Source organism: Chrysemys picta, chromosome 3 (assembly GCF_011386835.1).
Source record: "Chrysemys picta bellii isolate R12L10 chromosome 3, ASM1138683v2, whole genome shotgun sequence".
Taxonomy (NCBI): Eukaryota; Metazoa; Chordata; order Testudines; family Emydidae; genus Chrysemys; species Chrysemys picta.
In genome coordinates this window covers 206,080,659-206,107,085 of record NC_088793.1, presented here as the reverse complement: position 1 = coordinate 206,107,085, position 26,427 = coordinate 206,080,659, and the positions used below count along the sequence as shown (strand labels likewise).

General features: G+C 50.7%; 1 protein-coding gene across 1 annotated transcript in view; it reads left to right on the top strand.

Moving 5' to 3' along the window:
• The window catches only part of TTBK1 (tau tubulin kinase 1), a 144,411-nt gene that overhangs the window by 40,762 nt on the left and 77,222 nt on the right, over positions 1 to 26,427 (top strand). The window contains exon 3 of the mRNA XM_065589857.1: positions 8,776 to 8,923. Within this exon, the coding sequence (XP_065445929.1) occupies positions 8,776 to 8,923 (148 nt within the window). The remainder of the gene's footprint in view (positions 1 to 8,775; positions 8,924 to 26,427) is intronic.

Genomic DNA, 26,427 nt, shown 5'->3' with positions numbered 1-26,427 from the left:
CCTCTGCCTTCCCCCTCCCTGGTCCAGCTTCTCTTGGGACGTTTCAGCCCAAATAGTTAAAGTTATAAGCAAATGAAAACGGTTTTATAGTGGACAGCGTTGCCTTCATAATAGGCACCATTGCTACCTGCTCCTCTTAGAGCCATAACGAACATTCAGCTGTAGTCAGCCCATGGTCTCTAACGTGATCTTGTCGGTTTCCAGCTTTGTCTTTCTTAGTAATTCCAGTTAAAATCTTCTTTGTTTACAAGTCATTTCTGTCAGCACCCCAGCCTTGGGTGCAGATTTCAAATATGGCAGATCCAAGTCTTCGCCACTCAGCCATGTTGCTCTTCAGAGCGAATGTGCCCAAACCACGTGATTTAGTTATTGTGCCATACTGGGGCTTACCCAGACCAGCGAGGGGTCCTGTCCCCACCTGCCTTAGAACGTCGAGTGCCTTAATGCTGTGCTGCCATGGCTCGGAGCCTTGGCACCAGGAGCCAGCCCACAAGCATAAAGGTTTCACTGGGCTGCCATCAGCCCAGTTCCTCCTTGCGGGATGACCTCAGCAATTTCCTCCAGTCCCAAGTCCCCCCGAATCTGTCTCCTCACGTTCTTAACTACCAGACACTTGGCATTTTCCCTTCTGGTTCGGCACCACCGAAGGAGTGAAACCTGCCCCAATTATCCGCTCACTCTGGGGAACACCGTTTGCACACCAGAGACCTGCTTGGGGTAAAAATAAATGAAGGTTTATTTAATAGAAAAAATCACAGAATGGAAGATGAACTCGTCAGGGGAAGCAAAGATTTACAGGTTACACAGGAAATAAACAGAGAGATGCAATCTCAGGCTTTCACACATCATTGTTAGCTCAATTCCCTGTTCTGTAAGTTACCTCGTGCCTGTGGCCAGTTTCCCAGCATGCCCTCTGTCTTGGAGGGGAGTCTAGCCTTCCAACATAGCTGATGTCCTCAGTTTCTGGATAAAAATTCTCAAACCCAAGCCTGTATTTAAAAGTTTTTTTCTCTTTTTTACCCCTCTCCCCCCTCCCCTTTCTCCTGGCATAAAGACTCACGGTTATTGGAGGGGGAAAACGCCCTTCTTTCTCTGTTTTCCAAGATTTGGGTTTGCTTTTCTTATCAATGTCTTTCCGTGAACTTTAATGGTCCAATATTGTGTTTTTTTCTGTCTGGACAAGGGATGGGTATTGTGTAAACAAGTAGCCTGGGAGGTGCCCCCCCCTCAGCCTGATTACTTCACCCCCTTTTGTGAGGCAATGCTGTAGTCACACCGTAGTTACAATTAAAAATCTCTAGACATACAGATATTCATAGCCATCACCTGCATGCATATCTCCTACTGACCATCTAGTTCGGAGCATGACAAGCTTTCATAAAACACTGGACTTGACATATTTATACACAATCACATGGTATAAGCCAGTTGATTCAATTGTTTGTTCTTTGGGGTTCAGAACCCCTCTTTTCCCCTTAGGGTGTCTAGACCCTGGTTGTCACAGTTACCCTGTCTCTAGCCACTAGACAGACTCCCTTCTCAGACCCAAGGAGTCATAGATTCACATTTAAAGCCAGAAGGGACCATCGAGTCTGATTTCTTGTATAGCATAAACCAGAAGACCTCACCCAGTGAATCCAGCAATCCAGCCCATCAGTAAGAGAGAGAGCTCAGAATTCCTAATCTCCAACATCCTACTGCTATTTACATAGAGAGGTGGTAACCCCCCCAGCAAAGTCCTCTAGACTCTCAGGCTGGTTCCTAGGCAGTAGTGGGGATGTGACGTTTCAAGCCCTGCTGATGACCCATCTTAGGGAGTTCCTCAGAGCTGTACACGGTAGAATTGTTTCTCCAGTTTTCTTCTTTTTTGTAAACGGTTCATTTAATGCTCAGTGCTGTTCCTACTGCTGAAATGAACAGGACACTGGTGTAATCAGACTCCCAGAAGGAGGAACCGCAAGTACTGAACCCTGTTGAACCAGCTGGGTACGTACGTTTGAGCCACAGGGTGCTGGAGCCCAGGGTCCAGCTGAGATTGGTGGAGTTGCATAATTCCACCCAGGGAGGCAATGGCCTGATGCCTGAGGGGGCCCCGAACTGAGGCCAGGGAGAGGAGCAGTGAGCACCATCCTTTCACCTCCAACTCCTAACCCATCCTGGCTGCAGGGATAGTCAGCGCATACTGCTGATGTCGGTAGTGTTCAGGGTTGCTTTACATTTCATCTCCTGCTGGTAACTACTGGTTCTAGCCTGGTGGCCCCCTACGAGTGCAGCATGCTGAATCCACTCCCTGAACCAGTAGAGCAGTGTCAGGAAGAAGCTCTCCAGTCCTGTCCTCTGTCCCTCTCCCCACTCCTGTCTGATTCAAGGAGCAAGGCTGGCCATCTCTGGGGGCTGGTAGGGAACTAAAGAGAAACGATCTCGAGGGGCTTTCTCCCCAAGCTAGTACCTAATAAGTAGCTAGTGGTTTGCAGGCTGTGCCCGTAACTGATGCATGTTGAAGCTTAGATTTCTTTAGCACTGTGTTAAACTCAGCCGGAATTGCTTCAGATCTGCTGCTCCTGATGTGATTAATGGTGCTCTTGTTTTCTATCCAAAGACCTTGAAACCTTCATTTAGTCAAAGATACAGGCTGCAGGTAGTGCCTGGACATTGCTGGACCTTTGATGGAGAGTGGCTGAGAGCTTTCTGAAATCTGAAGCTGAAATGGATTCTTTAAAAAACCTCCCCAGACAGCTTTGCATCTTGTAGAATGCAGCCCTGGTTGGAGTGGGTATTCGGTTCCCTTTATACGTGGGATCGGCTGAGTGAGATGTAGACGTCACTGGTCTAGGCTGCTGGAGACTTTAATCCCAGGCACTTTCCTAGCATTTCTGTGTAGAGCTGGGAAAGAAAATGAAGCTGTTAATCAGCCACACATTAGATACCTAGCGACAGGATGGGGACAATACCTCATTCCCTTGAACGATCTTTTCCTTGAATTTTAAGCACAAATGGGTTTCCCTTGTGCTGCTGCTGCCGTTGCCTTGAATGAATTCAGGATTGCACCCCCTTCGTTCCACAGAGGACACCCCTGAGTCCCTCCCCACCAGTTCCAACATGAGATTTGCACAAAGATCTGGGGAGAATACAGTCTCTGGAGTAAACTTTTTGTTACTTATTATTCAGCACTTTCTTGTCCTACTCAGCATTGCTCAGTGGGGAGTATCCTGCCCGTTTGGTCCTCGATGTCTTAGCTGTTTGGTTTCCTTTGCCATCCTCCTCTCTGTTTCTCTCCCCCTTTCCTGGCAGTGTCTCCTCCGCGTCCACTTCCATTCAGCAACTCTTAATCCCCCCCCTCCATACCAGTGGCTTCTCCCCTCCTCGCTTCTCCAGGGCCTCGCTAAAATGATCAACAATTAGTGAAGGCTGATCGTCAAGTGTCTTCATTGGGCTCTAGCGTTAACACTCCAGTGAGATTAATGGAAGGGCTGAAGAGTTCATGCCTCTTAGAGTTCTTGTTCCAGGTTTTCCACAGGCTGAGTCAGATATCACTGTATCGGGGACTCTCAGGTCACATGTGGAAGGTCTGCTTTGCAGGAGGACTAGAAGTACATGCAGACCTGATGCTTTACAGCCTTGGCCTACACATTAGGACCATGACATGCTGATATTTTTGCTCAGGGAACCTACTTCTGTGCTAGTGAGCAGCTGTCTCTCCTGCTGCATCTCCTCTGTCTAGAAAGACCCAGGGTTAGCTACTTATACGAGCACATGCATCTTTGACACCTTTTGGTTTCTTTGATACTGTCTGTTAAAATCTTGAAAATAAAACTTTCCCCCCTCACTGACTGTCTGTCTTTTTCCAGTTCTGACCAGCCCTCGTTTTGTTATCGTGTGTCGAACGGGGCAGAAATGGACATACCTGTTTAAGCACCTCACTTTGTGTAACACCATTTATTCTATATATTGGTTGGGCACCAGCACTGTACGTAGTGGGTTACTGCAAACTGCTGCTCTGCAGGTATTCGGTGGAGGACACAGCAGTGGCATTGGGATGTTTTGTTTTAGTGCTTTGTCAGAATGGACTTTAAATAAATACCTTCAGTGCAACAAAATTGTTGATGCAACAATAAGGTTGAGATGTTATGCGCACCCAAGTTAGAAAATTAAAAATGACATTTCCTTCAGCAGGCATAAACTGGCCCCCTGTGCATTGTAAAAAATGTTTTGTATTACTGCATAGGGTGAAGACTTAAAGGTGACCTCCAATGGGGAAGGAATTATTGTTGTCCTTTTTTTCATCTGTATGCTTTTTTTCTGCAAGTTTTTTACATGGTAAATGTAGGTCTGGGCTAACCTGCTTTTGCCAGAAGGCTAGGGAGAACTAGCACGGTCATCACAGAGAGCGAGGAAGTGAAATCTGAGCCATCGCAGGGAAAGATTTTCAGTTACACTTCAAATGTTTTTGATTTATTTAGCCGCTATCTAATAGAATAATATAAGTAAACCATGGGGAAGAGTGATGTCTTTGTTAAAGCTCCAGCAGCCTGTCAACTAAGAGCAAGGTCTCTGTCCAGTTGTCCGGTCCTACAAGGAGACGTCCCGCACAGACAGGGAGGTTAAGACTTGAGCGTCCTGATATTTTCAGAGCAGATACAAACTAAAAAAAATCAAACCCCAACTCCCTTTCAGGGCTTCTCTACTCATTGTAAAGAAGCAAAATGGTCCTGAACCCAAATTGTGTTCTCCTTTGCAGATTACCTTTCAAAGAGAACAAAATAAGGGGTGTTTTCAAAAATCCTTTCTCTTCTCTGCCAGCTCCATGGGGCTCAATCATGCCATTTTTACTTATCACCCCTTTGAATGGAAGCCCTGTCTGAGTAAGGATGGCAGGATTGGGCCCGTAGGGAGGAAGAGCCGAAAGGAAAGGGAAATGCAATATATTTCAGTTTCCTTTTGCTTATGGTCTTTCATACAAACTGTCTTTCCAGGTGCTCTGCCAGCTACAACATTAAATAGAAATGCCAAGCGGGGAGCAACTAAAAGGGGCTGTCGCTGGAGAGTAAGTACGTGTTCAGCACAGCTTTGAAATGAGACGGAGAGGCAGTTGTAGCCCTCCCAGGGATGCTGACACAGGAGCCACGCTGCACGTCTGATGTCAGCATTGCTGGCAGTGATGGGACCGGCTGGGTAGAGAGCTGTACGTGAAAGAGATATCAAGTGGAACAAGAGGAAAGGAGGCCGAGCGGATAAAAGAGATCAGAAAAGGAGGGCAGGGAGCTGGCAGCAGTTTGTTTACATTTGCAGTGGTGATACTGAATGCACTGGTGCGTACGTTTCTTTAGCACCCAGGGCACCTGCGTGGTTTTTTCCCCTGCGTATTGGCATTCTGCTGGGAACAGCAGAATCCCTTAATGGTGCAAGGAAATGACTTAAGTGACCGAGGTGGTATAAGGTTCCCTATGCCCATGTGCTATGCCTCCACAGGGGTCTGGAGGGAGCACCTTTAGGATGCAGCTAGTTCTGTCCCTCTCATAGTCAAGTATTTTGAGCTCTTTCTGGGCTGGGTTGGCTCAATGATTTTTATGTCCATGGGGAATTCTCCATAAAAATAGATAGGGAGATCTGGCCCTTGGGGATGCCAACAGCTTATTATGATGGCTGTAGTTTAAAAAAACAACAACCCCAAAAGGTAATACTGGGACTCAGCTGAGAGTCTCAGCTTCTTTCTTCAGTAGCGAAAACGAGATCAAAGTTATTCTTTGCTACAGCATGTGGATGAAAGTGAAATCTGCCTGTAGTAGCCGTCAGAGCAAGGAGCTCAAACACATGGCCACAAGCTATCCGCGCCGGCTTGATGTGTTTGTGACCCACTGTAGCCATCCCAGGTTTGTCTCCCAGCTCAAAGCATGCACTGCCTCGCCCCGTCCTTTTCCAGGAGATGTATTTTCTTAACAGAGGTCAGCAAACAAACAGAAAAAAACAGACTTTTAACTCATTCCTTAGCCCTGGGCTTCAGGGCCACCCCTCCCTGGGGTCTCTGGCATGCCTGCTCCTGGCAGATTCCCAGTTTCAGGCAGCTCTTCTCCCTTCCTGGAGCAGCTCAGGGCTGCTTCTCTGAGGCCCTGGCCCCTTGTTCCGCTCTGGTGTGGCTTCCCCTTCCCAGGGCGCAGTCTGTCTCAGTCCATCTCCCCCTCTGACTGCCCACTAGCTGGATTGGATTCACCTGCTCTGGTCCAGGGGCACTGGGCTTGGTCTATCCACAGGGACCAGCTACCCTGTGCGAGCCACACGACACATTCAGACTGTACAGAATCTAAGCTTTACGTTCAGTGTCTAGCCCTTGTGGTTGCAAAGAAAAACCTTCCAGGTGTGAACCAAATGTAATCAATGCAGAGAGGTTTTACTGCATGTGCAGGTACGTTGAAATAATGCCTGGACACCTCCCCCTGCCCCACTAATGTCGTTGGCATGTCCACAATGACACTTCAGTGCTGACATGAACGATTTCATTGCGGATCGTTTTCATGGATGGAGTGGAGAAGGGAGTGCAGATTAAGCCTGGTAGCCATCAGAGGAGTGAGGCTCTGGAACAGGAGTGGGGGCAAACCACCTAACCGGCTTGAAGATGGATCTTGATAAGTTACAGATGGGGTTATCTGACGGGGCTGCCTAGGGGAGCAGGGACTGGACTGGTGATTGCTGGCAGGATAGTATTGTGACTTTTTAACGCTTGGCCTCCAGGGCAGAGCTCAGAGCATTGGGTGTGATCGTGAGGGTGTCCAGCAGCAGCGTGGGTTGGTTCTTGTTGCAGGCTGAAATACAAACTCTATCCAGACAGTAGTAAGGTTGCTCGTGTTTTATTCTTGCGCCTGGCAATGCTAATGATCGCTCGGCATGAACAGTGTCAGGATGTAAAGAGCCTGTTTCAAAGGCGCCCAGTGGAGTATTTTTCAAGGGTTGTGTGTTACCGGGCCTTGTTTCTACAGAGATGCCTTCCTCTCCCATTACTGTCTGTGAAACAAGGAAGCAGCATTGATGGTTAGACCCGTTAGCTCCGCAGTCTTCTCCCCTTAGTGATGTCTAAAAAACTAGGCTGGCTAGAGAGGGAAAAGATTCTCCTGTCTAGGATCTCCTCCATTTATTCTGCTAGGAGAGAGGTGGACAAAGTGCAGGACACAAACTGGGGCAATGGAGTCTATGCCTTCCCTCATCTTATAAGGTACAGAAGAATAACACGAGGAGTCATGATATCTTGGGTGCTGTTCTCCATTCTGCCACTGACTTACTGGATAGTCTCAGGCAAGTCATTTAGCCCCTGAAAGCCTGCCTTAGTTTCCCCATCTGTAAAATGAGGATACCATGAACTTTCCTCCCAAGGGATTGGGGAGGTTTAATCAGATAGTCTTGGGAAGTGTGATATATGTGTTAAGTATTATTAATATGGGATGTGGCCTAGAAAGGCTGATCCCAGCATGCCCTGCTCCATCTTGATCCTCACACTTTCAGTGATGCTATTGGAGGGCAAGGGAAGCTCCAGTGTGAACTGTGTGAAATAGCTCCCCGCTATTTCCTTTCCATTGAATAGAGCGGCGCTGAAAGGAACTGGCGGTCCCAGGCCAGATGGTTCTCATTGGAGTCTGAGTCTCTAGTAATGTTGGTGTTACGTATTGCTCCACTGTATGGCCTGCAAATTGCCTTCTCTTCCCCATGTCCAGGGAAAATGGGGTATCCCCAGGAGTTGAATGGATGGGGCCATGGGCAGCAGGCATAAGTTAGAGCAGCCTTACGTCTGTTCTTACTTGTGCTGGGGTCTGGCCTGACTCAAATCAGCCCTAGATTGAGGGAGCACAAAGCTGGCTAAAAGCCACCTTTTCCTTCCCCGTTCTTCAATTGCACATAACAGACAGACTGGGAAGCTAAGCAAATACTTCGCTGAGCTCTGATGGGGTGGTCACATCCCAGAGAGGCTGGGAAGCTGGGCTGTTACCTCCCTAGGCAGTGAACGGGTGGTGTCGGGGACCATGGGTCTTGGACCCAGGTCCACGGGACTCATAGGAGCAATCCGCTCCAATCCGCTACCTGCTAACAGCTGCTAAGACAGCGGCTGAACCTCGACAGAGGACTCCAGTCCCGGCACCAGATTGGCGGAATGCTGGGGGTCCCGATTGGTCCACAGCTTCTGTATAAACCCAGCCCAGGAACAGGAAGTCGTCCATACAACTGGGAGAATGTGTTGCTTGTACTCCTGCTCCCCTAGCTTGACTCATTGTATCCCAACCTGGCCTGACTCTGGTTGTCATTAAGAACATAAGAACGGACATACTGTGTCAGACCAAAGGTTCATCCAGCCCAGTATCCTGTCTTCCGAGAGTGGCCAATGCCAGGTGCTTCAGAGGGAATGACCAGAACAGGTAATTGTCAAGTGATCCATCCTCTGTGGCCCATTCTCAGCTTCTGGCAAACGGAAACCACAGTTCTGTCGTTCAGCTCTCAAGTTTGTCTCCTGGTTCTGATCTCCTGGTCGCCTGCTTCCAGGCTCTCGGTTTGTCCTCTGACCTCCTGGTATCCGACCTAGCCTGACTCTCCTAACTCCTGCTTTGACCACTAGCTCAGACCACTCGTGTCCTGATTGTGACAGGTGGTCATGTCACAGGCAGCCTGGGGAGTGGGCCCAGTACCTCCCTGCGCAGTGAAGAGGCTGGTGCCCTGCTCCTTCCTGCTGTGCGATGGTAAATGGACAGACGCGGTCTCGCCCATTTGTGCTAAGCCCTGCTTTTGTGTTCTCTTTAGCTGAAGAAGATTGGTGGTGGTGGTTTCGGTGAGATTTATGAGGCAATGGATCTCCTAACCCGTGAGAATGTGGCCCTGAAAGTGGAGTCGGCCCAGCAGCCCAAACAGGTCCTCAAGATGGAGGTGGCTGTCCTGAAGAAGCTGCAAGGTAAGATGGAAATGAGCTGGTAACCAACTGCTCTCTTCTCCAGCAGGTGTGTGTGATCTTACAATTGCCATGGCCAGGGTTGGAGGCCAAGTTGGCTCGTACTCCCTCTAACTTTCTCCTTCGGCCTAGCTTAGAGTGTGTTTGTGACATTCAGCTTTTCAGCACAGAGCTCAGTTACGCTCTGCATAGCGTTGGGCTTCCAGAGTCTGAGACCTCTTCCACTTGGCTTATCCAGAGCATCGTGTCCAGTTCTGGGCGAACATTTCCTGCAGGTCTCTGGAATCCAGACTGGTCACTGAGGTTTCTTTATGGGCATTTCATGAAGCTATACCTGAGGTGAGCAGGCTCAGGTGTGGCAGGGTGGGTTAGGGTGAACTGCAAGTCCAAAGTACATAATTATAAATCGGATTATATACCTAGTCCAAAACAGACTAATGCACGAGCATGACATTCTACGTTGTATCACACGCTTTACGACTGGCTTACTGATTTTATGAACCAATCCCTGTATAGATCATGAGCTGTCCATACGCCGCAAGATGTGCTAGTTAGCTGCAAGCTGGTCACACGTGCCTCTTCTGCGTACTTTTTATTTACTAGCTACAGATGATTTATAAGGCCACTTGTGAATTCATGTTTTGTGCATTGTTAAGCGCTGTTTCCTGACTTCTGTTTTCTTCCACTGTTCACGCAAGGCCTGCCTTTCCACTCCTTTTTTTTTCTTGTTTAGTACAGCAGTGTTGGTTACTAACTGTACAACCATTAAAAGCACACTGACTGTCTGAACGACAGGGTGGAGGCTGCCTACTCTTCATAGCCCACAAAGGGTTCACTGCTCCTGCAATGGTGGTGCCTACCTCGTGATATTGTTTGGTTCTGAGCTGGGTGATGGGTATCAACTGTTCCAAGTGTGTCTTCCTAACCCCTTGTTTTAGTCCTTCTGTTCCCTGAGCCAGATGAATTCCAAGTCTGTTACGGTATATAGCACATGCAGTAGCCTTGAATACCTGACTATTCCTCATAGGGATTTTAAGATCCAGGCTTAAGGGAGGAATACTGCTTTTAAATAGGGGGACCAGATGTCCCATTTTTAAAGGGACAGTCCCGTTTTTAAGCCCTCCTCCAGTGTCCTGACTTTTTCTTAAAAACAGGCCAATTGTCCAGTATTTTCTGTCTCCCCCCGCCCCATCAGTACTGGCAGGTCCTGCTGCTGGCTGGATCCCTGCTCGCCAGCCGCCCACCCATCAGCGTTCAGTGCGGGGGGGTCCAGTGGCCGACGATGAGGGTGGGTGTGTAAGGCTGGTGGTGGGGTGAAGCCGCTCCCCCTGCTGGTCCATCAGTGCAGCCCCCGCTGTGTGCTGGCTCTTGGCCAGCAGGGCCCAGCCCCCCGTCCCATTTCCGGCTGGTGATGGCTGATGAGTGGGGGTAGATGCCACACAGTGGCCATTTACATGCTCCCCCTCTCACTGTCCTCACCCTGTGTTGCCCCTTCACCCTCCCTAGCCCCGCTGCTCCTCCATATCCCCCCCGGCGGGGCATGTCCCGCTCCCAGCGCTGTGCGGAGAACCAGCCCCTGGTCGGATCGCTCAGCTCACCAACAGCCTGGCTGGCAGCTCCTTCCTTCCCCCACTGCCTCTGGCTGCGCCGACGCCCCGGGAAAACCCAAGACCCTCCGGCCTGGGGCGCTGGCCAGGAGGAGCCGAGCCCTGCATGTGCCAAAGCCCCTCACGATACTGGGACGGGGAAGCCTCTCCGCCTCTCAGCTAAGCTCTGGAGTGGCGGGAAGCGATTTCCAAGCTGTTCATGCTCCGAACCTGCAGCTTCACAGCAGCCCCCTCACCCCTTGGGTCCTGCCCCCAGGGAGCATGGAGCTGCTCCATCCCCTAGGCAGCCTCCCCTGCTGAGCCACCTCGCTGGTCAGGTTCCCTGGGCCCTGGTGCACAACGCATCCTTAGGGCTTAACCCCTTCTTGCCCACACTATAGCCGGGGGGGGACAGGAGGCGGCGGGGTTATGTCAGTGGCCAGCAGCAGCCTGGAGGTGTTAGCTGCCTTTCGATGCTGTGCGGGCAAGAAGGGCCCACCTGCTTCTAGCCACGGGAGACGTGGGCCAGGTCATCCCTCCACTGCCCCTCCCCACCGCTGCTGGAAGCAGCTCCCATCGTCCCTTCCCTCCCACACAGGGCCAAAAGGCTGCTGCTGGCCACATTCTGGTGTGAACCCTGGCAGAAATCTGGGGAGGGGGGACATGTGACCCTGCGTGCCCCCCACATGTTGCCTCGGGAAGATGCGGCGTCAGGTACTGGGAGAGGTGGGTCCGTTCAAGGGGCCCAGCCAGGCAGGGTGGGCGGAGAGCGCCAGGTGGGGGAGGGAGGTCAGTCAGTCACACCCCTCCCCTCGTGTGAGAGAGGTTTGCAGGAGTCTGTGTGTGTGTGTGTGTGTGTGTGTGTGTGTGTGTGTGTGTGTGTGTGTGTGTGTGTGTGTGTGACCTCTCCCTGTGTGTGTGGGGAGGTCGGGTGTGCATGTCACCCCTCCCTGTGTGAACCCTAAAGCCTTAAAAATAAAAAGGCAAATAAAAAGTATCCAGCTACACAGTATTTCTTTTTAACAGAGGCTCAGTCAACTTGATGTTAATTTGAACGTTTGAACTGCATAGTTCTGATTGATTGCCGTTGAACTCGCTTGAATACGAGTAATTTTACCAGGTGTCCCTTATTCAGCACAGGGAAATATGGTCACCCTGCTTTTAAAGCATCCTTCTACAGTTACTCTATCCCCTAACAGCTTGTATATTGTGTTTTTATCTATCACCACAACAAATTCAGCACATTCCCTGGATCCATACTGGAAGTGGTCCCCATCAGCCACCATACAACACTTGCCATTCCCAGCATAGGTAGTTTTTACGGCACCGACTTCCCAGCATCTCAACCATACTGTGCGATCTGTAGACGGTGCCCCCCAGAGTGAACCCACATGCCCACGACCCTGTTTGTAAGACATGATACCTCTTAGTGTCTCTCAGGTTCCAACAGCAGAACAAGTCTTGGGCTTTCCAGACCTTGTCATTTGTTTGCAACAATATTTGAGGAGGCAAAACAAACTCCTTTCACACCACGTGGACTGCAGTGACTTCACATTTAGCTTCATGGTATTGGATCTTTGTTCATTTCCTTATCCTGAACCAACTGCTGTCCTCTCTCTTGTACTACAGATTTAACTTTTCTGTGGCAATAAAAGAGGGCAAGTTTTCTTGCTCCATATTACTTAAGGCTGGTTTTACTTAGTATAGCGTGTATCCCCCATACTGCACTCTATTGGAGCACAATGCTTTAATCCCGTACTTCCTTGAAAGCGATCACAATATCATGTATATTATAGACAGATAACAAAGCTTAATGAATTCTTGGTTTTGCTCATTCAGTGGGTGTGAGACGTTTTTGGCTGTCTTCTGTTGAAATGCTTGGTTACATTCCCACAGCATCTTGATGTCAGCTTGGTTTCAGAGCGACATGTCAGTTGGAAACAGTCCAGTTCTTGTGCCAGTCTTATTAAGTTTCTTTTGTTGTAGTTGCTGCTCCCCCTTGGACATTTTACACCATTCTAATGTAGACATTGGTATTCAGAAAGTGCCCCAACGGTCAGTGGGCACAGTCCTTTAGGTAACTGCTAATTGGTCAAATTCAATAACTCTGACACATAATTAATTTGAACATTTGTGTACAACATTTCCCCCGGTAGATTTTAACCCTAAACTATGGACCTGTTTGCAGTCTTAGACACTTTAATCTTTTTTGTTTTGTTTTGTTTTGTTTGTTTTGACTTACAAAACGCTACCACAGCAACCTTTCAGAAGTGGGGTGCCGAGTCTTCATTTATTCATTCGAATTTAAGGTTTCGCGTGCCAGTAATACATTTTAATGTTTTTAGAAGGTCTCTTTCTCTAAGTCTAGAATATATAACTAAACTATTGTTGTATGTAAAGTAAATAAGGTTTTTAAAATGTTTAAGAAGCTTCATTTAAAATTAAATTAAAATGCAGAGCCCCCCGGACCGGTGGCCAAGACCCGGGCAGTGTGAGTGCCACTGATAATCAGCTCACGTGCCGCGGGTTGCGTACCCCCGCTCTACCATATAGTTCTCGTGTTTATTCCCTTAGCGGCATTTATTTTACACCACAGTTAAACAAGACTTTTGAATACAATTTTCAACAGGAAATGTTGCCATGTTTGTGAATGGGCAGGGCATTATTCGAAGTTGCTCCATCATCCGTAATTAATAACCCGTTAAAAGAAAACAGGATTTGGGTGGCACTTTCCAACGGTGGTTGGGCTTCACTGCTTATATTTACAGATTTTCCTTGGCTCTGGGTTGGTTTCTCCTTTCAGAGCACATGGCTATCTGAAAAAGAAAACACAACCTGTCAGAGCTCCTCTTTGGAGCCTCCTTATTTGAATTAAGTACCACGTTCACATTTCTTTTCCCCCTTTCACTGGATACACTGCATGTTCCATAGGAATGCTTACTGCTTTCATAAGTAACTTCCACTTTTCACTTGCCAGGACATTATATTAGCGATGTCAATTTAATTCTATATAATATATATTATTAATATTTTTTCTGCCACTGTTTCAGCTATTGCTTTATTACTGAAAAAGGGATCCAGCGTCTCTCCTTGTTCTGGCCACCCTTTGAGTCCCTATTTTCATTTACTAATTTATAGTTAACATTTATAACCTAATTTTTTTTTAAATGTTCAATCATTGTCAAAGCGTTGAGGTGCCCAATGTGTTAACGAACAAAGTTAAGGCTGCCAGGAGATGTTGGCTGCTGCCCGCACAGAGTTTGGGTCAGCTTTGCAACTCTGAATGAAAGATTTGGCTAGATTTGTAGTGGAATCTTTTAAAAGCCAATTTATTTCATGCTTACGTTTTACATTTCCTTTTTAAACAGGTTTTTTTTAAAAAAAGAGAAATTCTGCAGTCCCTTGCTGTGCTGCAAACAGTTCGAGACCAAATAAATATTTTAAATTTGCTCGGCTTAGCCTTGCCAGCTGAGCCTCTGAACCTTCTTCTCTCCTAAAATGGTTTTACACTCCTGCTGTCTTCCCTTTGCAAATGGCAAGTTATGAGCAGATGCCATCACATTTCTAAACTGCAGTTTTATTTGTATATTTAAGCTTTGCACAGGCGAACGCATTTGGCCTGGGATCTGATAATTGCTGTATCTTAGCCACATTTTATTTTACTGCCATTTTTATTCCCTTATTTTCCTTCCATGTCTCAGCTATCTGAGACTTTAGTAAGCTAATTGTAACACTTCAATTTTTTCTTTTTCTGACTGGCAGTATTTCTATTTTAACTTACTACGTGTTTCCCCCATTTTTCCCCCTTACAATCTGTTGTTTGGGTTGATCAGCGCCCCTTGTGTTACTCTAGATTATTTTTCTACACAGCGGTACCCAGGTTACATCCATACTAGTACACTCAGAAGCAGTGAAGCCATATAGAAATCCCTATTTCGTTTTTAGTGATTTTGACTAAATCGTCCATAGTCAAATGATCTTGTCTGTCTGCCTGCAGCAGTCATTTATACTTTATTATTTACAGACCATTACTTTGAGAAAAGGATTCATTTTCCTTCAGAGTGGCTGTTAAAGGCTCCTGGGGCAAAAACATAGCAGTAATCACCCCCTGACCGAGGGTTCCACCAGTCGTGACTATCCAGAGTTGTTCTGACATAACTGGGTTTTATTATTAAACTTTTTAACACTTCTACTTTTAACACTTCTACTTCTACTTTGTAACACCTCCACAAACCCAACGGTTTAGTTCCCTCCGAGCTATGCAGTGTTAAATGGTGCAATCCCTCCTTTATAACTGCCCATACCTTTTCCTTAAATCACTCACCTATCTCCCAAAGTGACACATTTCTCAGTGATTTTTCTTGCTGGCTTTGAGCTTATCTTTGTAGTTTTTTTGCACATATTCTTTAGCTACAATTACTGCTCCTCCATGGTTGTCCATGGGTCTTAATCTTTAAAGCTCCACTGACATTCAAGAGACCTTTGCTGTGTCCTGCCAGTAATTCTTTTCCATAGATATCCAAATTACCGCCTTCTATTTCTCTTATGTTACGGATTTTTTCTTAGGAGAGAACATGTTTTTTTCCTTCTTATTTAAATGTTGCTCCACTTACTGGAGTTCCATTTTTCCATCCGGTCCCAGTCTCCTGTCACTTTTCTGGGGAGTCCAAAGGGTCTGCCCTTGGATTTAATCCAACCCTCCAGAGAGGTACCGGCTTCCTCATACTTTAACCCTTTCAGTTCCATTTCCCTTACTGTGAGCGTTGCTGCCTAACACAAAGGGGTGTATTACCGGACGGGGAGATCCCAGGTTTACTCTGGACTCATCACTGAAGGTATTTTACCTGCTTTAGACAAGTGGATCCTGGGTTCTGGCACCAAAATGTTGGGATTCCCTCAGACCTTTGCCACTTGTCTTATCCAGAGTGCCTCTTCCAGTTCTGGGAGAACATTTCCTGCAGTTTTCTGGAATCCAACACTCGGTTGGAATCCAGACTCGTGGCTGAGGTTTCTTTATTGACGTTTCATGGAGAGCTACACGTGATGTGATCATGCTCTGGTGGAGCATGGTGAATTCAGGGGCACCACAACTCCAAAGTACAGCACTGTAAATCAGGTTATATGCCTATTCTAAACAGACTAACACATGCGCATCACATTCTACATTGTATCACATGCTTGACGATTGGCTTATTGATTTTGTGACCCAATCCCTGTATAGATCATGAACTATCCCTATGCTACAGTACGTACTGGTCAGCAAAGGTGCATCTGTGAGTTTATCACGCATGACCTTTCTTATCATTTATCTACTAGCTATGTATTATTTACAAGGCCACTTGTGAATTCACGCTTTGTGCACTGTTCATCTCTGTTTCCTTACTTCTGTTTTCTTTCATTGTTCATGCAAGGCCTACACATAGGGTATGTCTGCGCAGCAAAGAAAAACCCACAGCTGGCCCATGCCAGGCGGTTTGGGCTGCTGGACTATTTTCATTGCTGTGTAGACTTCTGAGATCAGGTTGGAGCCTGGGCTCTGGGACCCTCCCACCTCTCAAGGTCCTGGGTTCCAGCCCAAGCCCAGAAGTCTACACAGCAATGAAACAGCCCCACAGCCTGAGCCCCACGAGCTCGGGTCAGTTGGCATGGGCCAGCTGCGATGTCTAGTTGCTGTATAGGCTAATCACAGTGGCCACTATCTTGCTCACTGAACTTGCACCCCTGGAAGTTTTCGGACACGTAGATGAGCTGATTTGAGACACTGAGGGTTAATGTGCCCCCAACAGGCTGTGAGAACAGCAGGGAAAGGGGTGAACCTGAGAGTTGGAGGAGGTGGGTGACCCTGATTACACAGTGAGGAATGAGACCTAAGATGTCTGACCAAGATAGAGAGAGAAGACGCGGCTGCTGTCTCCCAAAGCGCCTGAGCAGTGGTGGTGATGACCAAACTCATGCTGAGGCGTGTAGGGAATTCCAGGGGCTGCTGTCCACTTGAGCACGAGTGGAACGAAAACCGACAGCACCAAGGGCAGTGGTAGGGGACTGGGCAGAGAACGGGTAACTGGCCTATGTCGGTGGCCTTCTCAGAGGTGCGAGGCTTGGCTAGTGTGGAGGAAGGTTTTGGAGTCAGACTATGGCAGCCTGCTCGGATGGCAGGTGACTGTCTGTATTATACTGAGTCCATTTAAAGAGCTGGAGTCTCATTTAGACTACGATTGCTTTACAATGCTAGTCTGGCACAATAAACGAGGGGGTCAGGCCCAGCTTCGTAGGTGGAAAATTAGCAGAGTTTGTAAGTCAGAAGGGGCTGATAGGAGGTTTCTGTTAGCTCAGATACAGCCTCAGTTCCACTCTACACATTCAACTGGAGGTGGAGTTGTCCCGCCCCAGGGCTGATAGGGAGAGGAAGGTGAGAGTGAATGTACTAATGTGTGTTTGCATACAGAGGAGAGGGGGGTGAGGTGGAAGGGCTGTCCTGCAGCTCATAAAGATTTACCAGGCCAGTGAGACACAATTTGCTACCAAAGAGTTTGGGGGAGAAGTACTTTGGGTAAGGACGCCGGCAGTGAACCATCAGTGGTGTCGGCTACAGACTGCGATGGCCAGGGAAGGGGGGGAATCAGGAATTCTGAACCAGCTTCCAAGGACCTCAGTGTGGTGTACAGCGATCACTTGGAGCTTACGGAACTTGCAAGAGCTCTGCTTTACTCTGTGTCCACCTCCACCTGGCTGTGCATACCAATCACAAGAGCTTCCTCGTGCCCCGCCCACACTCTGGCTGGGAAGCTCAGCCCTTCAAGTCGCAGTCTCCAATATCACGTCTTCCCTTCCCAGCCCAGACTCAGTAACCGTGACCCTTAAAAACCAAAATGAACACACCACACAGCTACAAATATTGATAACCCCCCAAGTACTAAACTCGCCACCAGTGTTCAACTAGACTTTGCCTTTTGTTCAACGCTCTAGCTCAGTTGTTTTCAAACGTTTTGTATTGGCGAGCCCTTTCACACAGCAACCCCCCTTATAAATTAAAAATGGGGGGGTGTAATTTAATTTAATGGGGGCTCGGGGCTATCAGCCCCACGGAGCTAAGAGCTCACAACCCCCATGTAACCACCTTGTGACCCCCGGAGGGGTCACGCCCCCCAGTTTGAGACCCCCTGCATGAGTGCGTCTGCAACCACTGTATCGCTCAGGTTTGCAAATCATACCTTTGTAGCAGAAAAAATAATCTCTGAGAATACAGAGGATAGGATGGGTGTGTCGGAGTGAGGGAATTACTCTTTAGCCTGGCAGGGCTAGGCCATACACCTGTGAGGTGGGAGTCCCAGGGCCCAGTCTCCCTGCTCCAGTGTCTCGCTAATTATTTATCCAAAGTAAAACACTTCAGCAAGAGCCCCACAACAGACCATCCCGTAGCCCTGTGGTTAGAGCACTCCCCTGGGAGGGGGGAAACCCCTGTTTAAATCCCTTCTCCCCCATCAGGCAGGGAACCTGGGTCTCTGACATCCCAGGTGAGTGCTTTACTTGGCTAAAAGTTATCAGGTGAGCACCCCCACCTCCTTCGGCCGGGTTTTGAGTGGGACCCAGTTTGGTAAGCGTGATCAGAGGACACCAAGTGGATCTGACGTCAAGGGTAAGCTAGGTGCCCCTCCACCTACCTTCCCTCGTTGTGACTCGCGGTGGGGCTTAGGTGGGAGATAGGGGCCTGGATGCCTGATGCGAGGCGGGGCAGAGGGAACTTTTACCCTGAACATTTAGCCACTGAGTGAATTTAGGCACCTACAGGGGTAGGTGGCAGCCGAGTGAGGGCCTTGGAGATCTCAGTGGGACCTAACCTGGGACGCAGGTGTCTAAGTCCCTTTGTGGAGCTGGGCCTCAGTGCTTAAGGAACTCTCAAGAGAGCTCTCTATTCTGTGTCCGGTTCCAACAGGCTGTGCGTAACAACAAGCGCTTCACGGTGCCCGGCCCAGCCTCTGCCCATGCCCAGCCCCTATGTCACAGTCCCCAGACCACACTCAGAACGGCTCACTCCTCTGTTAATGGAGTGCTTTAATGTCCTTGGAAAAGCAGGTCAGCTCAGCTCCCTCCACAGCATGTCCCTGCCCCCGCACCTGGGCAGCGGGAGGAGGGCTGGGGCTGGGGCGTGCCTGTGGGAGTGTATTCTGGGAGTGGTGTTATCTTTGGCAGAGTCCACTCAGGACTGTGGAGACCCTCCACTCCCAAGGTGGGCCCTGGGGCAGTGGTGGGCCGGAACGATGCCGCTAAGTGGCCGGGCTTCAAGGCTGGGGCAGAGGCAAAGTGCCTGGTGCACACATCCCTATGCCCCTGGCAGCTCCCCTGAAGTCTGCTGGGTTTGAGAGCGGAGCTGTTGCCAAGTTGGCAGGGAGGGGAGCCATCCGCCACTCCTCACCTCCGGACCGAACAATCCTAAGGAAAGACCTTGAAATGCCTTCCAGATCCCAGTCCCTCTCCCACCCCTTCTCCTAGAAGAAGGGCAATCTGGCCTCTAGGTAACAAATACAACTGAACACAGTGATCCCAAAAATAGAGAGTCCAGCCAGAGGAGACGCCACCCTGGGCCGCTAAGGAGAGTCTGATTGATCATGTCAGGGCGATAAGGAAACTTGGTAGCACCCATCCCAGGCTGGGTGAGGACTGCATACAGTCTGGTGGCATGGGCAAGGGTCTGAGATTTCAATACAGTAAATGAAAAGGAATTAAACCCCGAGTCCGATTCTGCCCTTAGTTATGCACTTGCAACGGCCCTGAAGCTAACGGGGAAGAGGTGAATATGTCTGGCTGGGGAGCCGGCTGTTACCACAGTGCAGCGGGGAGCAGTATGGAAAACAATCCGTGTGAAAGAAGGCTGAGAAATTCTCAGAGGCACGAGGGGCAAGCAGCGGCCAGTGTGGTGTCATGAGGGACCGGGCAGGGGAAATGCCACCGCTGAAAAGGGGAAAGAAAGGAAGCAAACTGAGTAAAGAGCCAATTAAGGCTTGAGAGGGAAAGAGAAAGGTCAGTAAACAAGGCAGGCGGAAATGGCGCTGACAGAGGGCTTAGGAGGTCTAACAAGGGCTCTCACAAATATAGCCGGGGGAGAATGCACTCTAGTAAACGCACAGGGGTGTGAAATTCGGCGGGGTAATGTGGCTGAAGAAAAGTAATCAAGAGATTTGGACAACTGTGAATGAATGAAGAGGCTGTGATTGAGTTATTGATGCAAAGCAGGGAGGGAAATCCTTGAATACTCATGTGGCATGGACAGTCATTTCTGACAGTTATGTGAGGGGCTGGGGGACAGAAGGGGGCTAAGTTGTAGGGGGTTGGGGGACTGTTTTAGAAAGATCTTAGATTGCGCCCTAGTGATGCAAAGTGGTGTTACTGTCCTGGGGTCAGGCTCTGCTACTTTTCCCGGTGTCCATAGTGACGCCTGGAGCTTGGCACTGGGGATGGGCCGGGCGAGAGGCACTCCACCAGCTGGCAGCAGTGGAGAGGACAGGAGGGTGCGGCAGAGGGCCGGGGAGGGATGAGGTAGGGGCTGGCGACATGGAGCTGGTGACAGCCCAGTGGGGAGAGGAGGAAGCAGGCTCAGGATTTGTTACTAGATGTACACAAGGAGTCGTTGAAGGGAAGGCAGTAGAGGTGGGCTGTCTAGGATGGATATGGTGTTATAGCTGGGATGCCGCACCACCAGCCACATGGTGGTTCTTGAGGAGGCTTCTGCACATTCCCACTAGTAGGCGGTGTCCTGTAGCCCCCTCACAGCCTCTCGCTCTCCAGACACAAGGGTGTGGAAGGGGCCTGGCGCCGGCGCAGATCTCCCCTTTTATCAGCACTCTCTAGTGCCCGTATCTGTACCCGCACAGTCACGGGGAAGGTTCCAGTGGTGTGGGTGATGTCAGTGCGTTCTTCAGGACGCTCAATGCTATCGCCAGGATCCCGTAGCCCACCTGTCTGTCAGACGGCCTGACTCCAAGCAGGGGGCTGCCTGTGAGGAGGTCACACCCACTACTTTGCCTGCCTAGGGGAAGCATAGTTCTCTCCATAGGGCCTTGCCCCAAGGCCAGGCGGAGCAGGCAGAATCTCCTGTAGGCACCACTCCTACAGGAGGAGACCTACTAGCCCTTGAGTTTTGAGGGAAGGCCTTTGTGGGAACCATAAGGCCCTGTCTTTGTCTCTCAGCCCCTCTTTAGGGGGCCAGGGGAAAGGCTCTTCTGCCCAAACTGACACCTGCTTCTTGATCTGGAGTCAGGGCATGGGGTGAGGCTCCTCAGTGCAGGCAGCAGCCTCTCCTGGTCCTGAGAGCAGTAGAAGCCATGCCTGGGTACGACGCTCCAGTGCCAAAGGCTCCCCCAGCATCTCGAGATTCCAGGACCATGATGGATGCGGCAGGGCCACCACCAGGCTGCATGGCCCCCTGACTGCTGGTAGCATGTTCAGTGCTGGGATCCAAGGAGAAACGTTGGAGCCTGGTTGTGACTGTCCAGCGCCAGTGTCTCCTTGGACTCTCTCCACCTCTCCTAGACATGGGGGGATCTCCGGTTCCAGGCCCGCTCCAGCATGGTCTGACCTCCTCCTCCTCCTCCCTCCCCTGCCTAACCTGAGTGGGCTCCCTCTTCAGAGCTGGATTCTTCCCCCTTTGTTGTGGCTCTGGGGGTTGTCTGAGCTGGCCTCAACACCATCGGGAACAGATTTTGAAGCTCATCCACCCTGACAGCCCATCTCCTAGATCCACCGGGCCTTACAAGGCCCACCAAATGTTCCATCTAGAGAGAATTCCCCATGGCATTCCTGGCGGGGTTTGCACCTGCCGGTTCCCCTTGGATTTACTTAGGCATCACTCAGACTGTACAAGGAGGGTTGAGAGCCATTCATCTGCTTCCCCCAGTGCTTCAGAGGAGGTGCCTTCTCACTCTCCTGCTCGACTCGCAGCCTCCCAGGCAGCCTGACTTTGGGCACCCTGCTGAGCCAGTGGGTGTGGCTCTCCCTACAGACGGTGATGTTGTGGCTTCTCCCACCTCACCCACAGTGTAATGCAGGGTCCCCCCTGGCTGCCTGGGACCTGGCAGCAGAGCGGCAGTCAGCGGCGGTGTTGAAGAAAAGGAGGGTAGACACACACACATGATACACAATAGTACATGAAAGTAAAAGCCAGCTCGCCCAAGAAGCAGAAGGGTGCCCATCAGGAGATCAGCGAGGGCCCTTGCACGTCTGTGGCATTGTCTTCCATCTTCTGCACTCCTCGTCATGTGCACAAGCAAATCTTACTACTGACATGGGGGACTGCAAGTTGACCCAGGGTTGGAAGGTCAGTCTTCATGCGAATTCATCCCCATTCCCTGGCAGATGTGCTGTATGGCCTGGGTGGTGCCTTTCTCCTCCTCCCCCTCTTCACGTAGTGCCATAAACCACGGTGGCACTGTGACAGAGTACACCCCTGTGTTCACTTCCTCACACTACTGTAATAATCTTTGTACAGAGTATGCCTTGCAAGGCAACATTTGAAAACTCACAATTGGCTGGTCAGTATCGTCCTGGTAAAATATGTGCGGCAACGTTGTATGTGAAGTTATAAGTTTCCCCTGCATGGTGTTATTAGCACATGTTCCAAATCCCACGGTCCTGCCCAAACAGAGGTTGGCAAACAGGTCTGTTCTAAACAAAGGAAGGTGTGTTCTGCTTAATTTGCATTTAAGCAGTAAACAGAATCCTCAAGCAGGAAGGGAAGACAAAGGAAGTTCAAACAGGTAAAAAACCAGCAGGGATCATCCTTCCACGTAGACTCTTTGGCGCCTGGGTCTCAGCTGGAAATGTTTTTCAGGAGAGGGACTGAAACTATAAAAAGGAGGAACAAACACCCCAAGACACCCCTCTCTCTCTCCCTGCCCATCGTATTCACTGCACTTGAAAAGACAAAGGAAGCAGCCACTGGACTCGGGGAGGGGTCTGGCCTAAAGAATGTAATGTCATTTGCAGGGCCGGCTCTGGCTTTTTGGCCGACCTAAGCAAAAAAAAAACGGGGCGGCCAGAACGGCAAAGCAAAAAAAAAACCTGCGGTGCGGCCGGAGCGCGGGTGCAGGGGGACCGGCGGGGGGGGGAGGAGGAGGGAGCGGGCGGGAGAGAGAGAGAAGGGGGCGGCCAGGGCTACAGCAGGGGTGTTGCCACGCGGCCCCTCCCGCTGCGCCGCCTCCTGCCGCCTGCCGCGAGGGCTCCGCTCCGGTCGGCGGGGAGGGAAGGAAGAGGACTGCCCTGCAGGGCGCTCTGGTGCCTGGAGCCGGCCCTGGTCATTTGTCAAGTTAGGCATCAGTAAACGTTTTATCTTTATTTTTCTTGTAATCATTTCTGGCTTTTACGCCTCATTACTTGTGCTCATTTCAAATCTCTCTCTTTGTAGCTAATAAACTTGTTTCCTTGTTTTATCTAATCCAGTGTGTTCAAGTTAAAGTGTCTGGGTAGCAAGTTGTTACCATATTATTCCTTTAAAGGAAAAGGAGCGTTCGTGTATCCATACTGTCCAGGAGAGGGCTGGGCGGTACAGGGCATATGCTCCTGGGGAAAATCTGGGACTGGGCGTGTTTGGGGTCATTTTTAAGGCTGGTAAGAGCCAAGGTGTGGCTGGAGGTGGCAGCACACACAGACTCACTAGCTGGGAGTGACTTACCGGTTGGAGGCTATCTGTGAGCAGTGAGGCATTGTAAAGGGTCCCCCAGGTTACAGGGCAGGGTTGACACAGCTACTCGTTAGTCTGGATTGTACCTCAGTACGGCACAGGCGTGCGTAGTGCTTTACAGGACCAGGCTTCTGCCCGGCGAAGATTAGTCGGTGTCAGACCCAGATGGCCATCAGCCATGGGTAGGGGAGGGCACGGAGAAGTCCGGAGTTGCAAAGGGAAGGGTCACCTCTTGTGCTCCCCTTGCTAGTTCCCTTCCCCCCACGTGCACAGAGCCTGGCTCTGGGGAGTGGGTCAGGGTGAGTTCCCCTGGTCCCAGGGAAGCTGCCCTCCAGAGTTTGCGGTGGGCATGTGTAAGGAAGGAAAGGAAGGAGCAGAGTTTTCTTTTTCTCATTTGTCAGGAAGGCCCCCGTGACTGCGAGAGGAGGTGACTTTCCTCATTTCCTGACCCTCTGCACCTGCTCTGGAACGCTGGCAGAGGGAGACAGGGCTGCTCGGTGTCGTGATACTTGGCTGTCACTTTCCAGAGCAGATGGGACACTTATAAAATGGCAGCGTTTGTTCTGGAAGGTTACAATACTGAGTCCCTTGGGGCAGGGGCAGAGTTAAGGGTGTTTGTGGGGGTGTTGTGTGAGAAGCATTACCTTAGCTCTGTTTCCTGACTTTGTTAAATGTCTGGGGTTTGTTGTTGTAATGTTAATGCTCTGTTTAGGGTTTGCACATGTCTCGAGTACCTGTGCTTTAATCTGACCCTGGTGGTAGCAATCTTCACTTCACTTTAGCTATGTGCCGTGTGTAACCCCAATGGATTTATCCCCTTTGCCCTTCTCTGTGCTCCTGCGGGGAGGAGCTGCTGTAAACTGTTGGATCAAGCACTATGCTGAATGCTGAGCCGTTGCTGGGTGGGGCCCTGCTGCAGTGGAGACAGACAGTCACTTTAAGAAGATCCCTTTGTAAAATGTCGCTCTGCCATCCTCTGTGCAGTGAGAAGGAAAGCGTCTGACCCGCCCTGGGACTGCGGCTCGGGGATTCTGAGGGGGTGTTGCTCAGGGCTCCAGGCTTGCTCTGTAGGAAGAGGCGGGACGGATGCTCAGCGAGAGCCGGGGGTAGGAGCGTACATGTGTGTGCATGCCGTGTATACCGTGTGCTGGGCTCCCTGGCTGTGCCGCTGCAGACTGCAGCTGTGTGAAGCTGGGAGCCATGTGCGCTTCTCCTTGACCTCACGCCGCAGGATGCCTGCTCCCATATCTTCAAGCTCCCAGAGTTCACTGTGGCATTTCCCCTGTCCATTCCTTTGGCTCCGGTTAACAATCTCATTACGTAGGCCTCTGATTAGTTTTACTCTGCAGTGCAGGGATCTGCTGAATATTGAACAGTTGTGTGAGGTGCAGACTGTCTGTCATAACCATGCTGTGGTCTGATTGCATCATGATCTGATCACAGCAGGCACCGAGCGGTGGTGCGTTGCCTGTTCCCTGCTCACTGCAGGGGGAGGCAGAGGTGGGGATGTCCTGACACAGGAGGGCCCTTCCGCGGTTTGCCCATTTGTTCCCAGATAGCTGTCGGGTTGCCTTTCGCGATGCCGTCCCCTGGCGTACCTGTGTTGCTTTCATTAGTGGAGAATGCTGCAGTCTTGGCTCCATGTAATTCCGTTCTCATCCCTTTGCAGAGGCTTTTTGTGTGGCCGAATAAATCTGTGTTCTAACCAAGCGTGCGCTGCGTGTCCCTGGTGTCGAAGGGGCTGGGTGAGGGATGGATGGAAGGGGATTCAGAATGAGCCGTGCTGAGCTCGCCCTGTTTGCCGTTGTCTGCCGTGCTCTGTTTGGGAGTTGGCAGTTACCTTATCTACCAGGAAAACGGTTCAGGTACCGCCCCGTGACAGATGCACTCTGACGAAACAAAGGCACCTGCTGACTTTCTGGGGCCTTCTTCCTTTCTGCTCTAAAATGTGCTTGGCTTCTCTCCTGCTCTGATCTCCAGGGTGGGGTCTTTCTCCCCAGCCTCAGAGGACAGTCTCCTTGACTGTCTTCCTGGCCACGGAGAGAGAAGATCCTGGGGTCCCCAGCTAAGTTCCCACTAAGCTGCGCGGCTGTGCAGCAGGCTATTAAGGGCCGTGCAGATGGGGAGAGGCGCCCCTCCCCCAGCCTCAGAGCTGCCGCAGCCGGGATGAGGTGCTTCTCCCCGGGCTGCTGCGGTGAGAGAGGGCTGGGGGGAGTCCTCTCTCTCTCTCCCTGCCGCAGCCCCGGGGCAGCCTGCACCCCAAACCCCTTATTCCCTGGCCCCACCCCCAGCCGGAGCCCACAACCCCCCGCTTCCCCACCCCTGAACCTCCTCCTGAACCCCAAACCCCTCATCCCCGGCCCCACCCCCAGCTGGAGCCTGCACCCCCCCATACCTCACCCTCTGCCCCACCCCCAGCTGGAGCCCACCCCCCCCCGCCCCACCCCTGAACCTCCTCCTGCACCCCAAACTCATCCCCAGCCCCACCCCCAGCCGGAGCCCACCCCCCCCCCGCCCCACCCCTGAACCTCCTCCTGAAACCCAAACCCCTCATCCCTGGCCCCACCCCCAGCTGGAGCCTGCACCCCCCCCCGTACTTCACCCTCTGCCCCTCCCCTGAACCTCCTCCTGCACCACAAAACCCTCATCCCTGGCCCCACCCCCAGCTGGAGCCTCCACCCCCGCATACCCCAATCTCTGCCCCACCCCTGAACTTCGTCCTGCACCCCAAACCCCTCATCCCCGGCCCCAACCCAGAGCCTGCACCCCCAGTCAGAGCCCTCCCACACCACCCCTCTGCCCCAGTCCTGAGCCCCACCCCCGCCACACATCACCTCTATATTGGTGCACATAACAAAATTCATTCCGCACATGGATCTAAAAAATTAGGGGGAACGCTGGTCCCCACCAGGGTTGTATTCGTGCTGCTCCGGAATTCTGATAGTCGGATGGGCAGCATAGTTGCCCACGTCCCAAGCCGTGCCTGCCGTACCCCTTGCTCCCACCAAGCACAAGCAGGCTGGCTGGCCAGACACTGGCACCATGCCTTTCCTAGGGGCTTCTCCTGTACAGAAAACAGTCTGTCTATCTGTTGCCTGCTCGACTTGAAAAGTGAGACGAAGATAATAAGACAGAAAATACCCTATTGCCTCTGTATAAATCCATGGTACGCCCACATCTTGAACACTGTGTGCAAATGTGGTTGCCCCATCTCAAAAAAGATCTATTGGAATTGGAAAAGGTTCAGA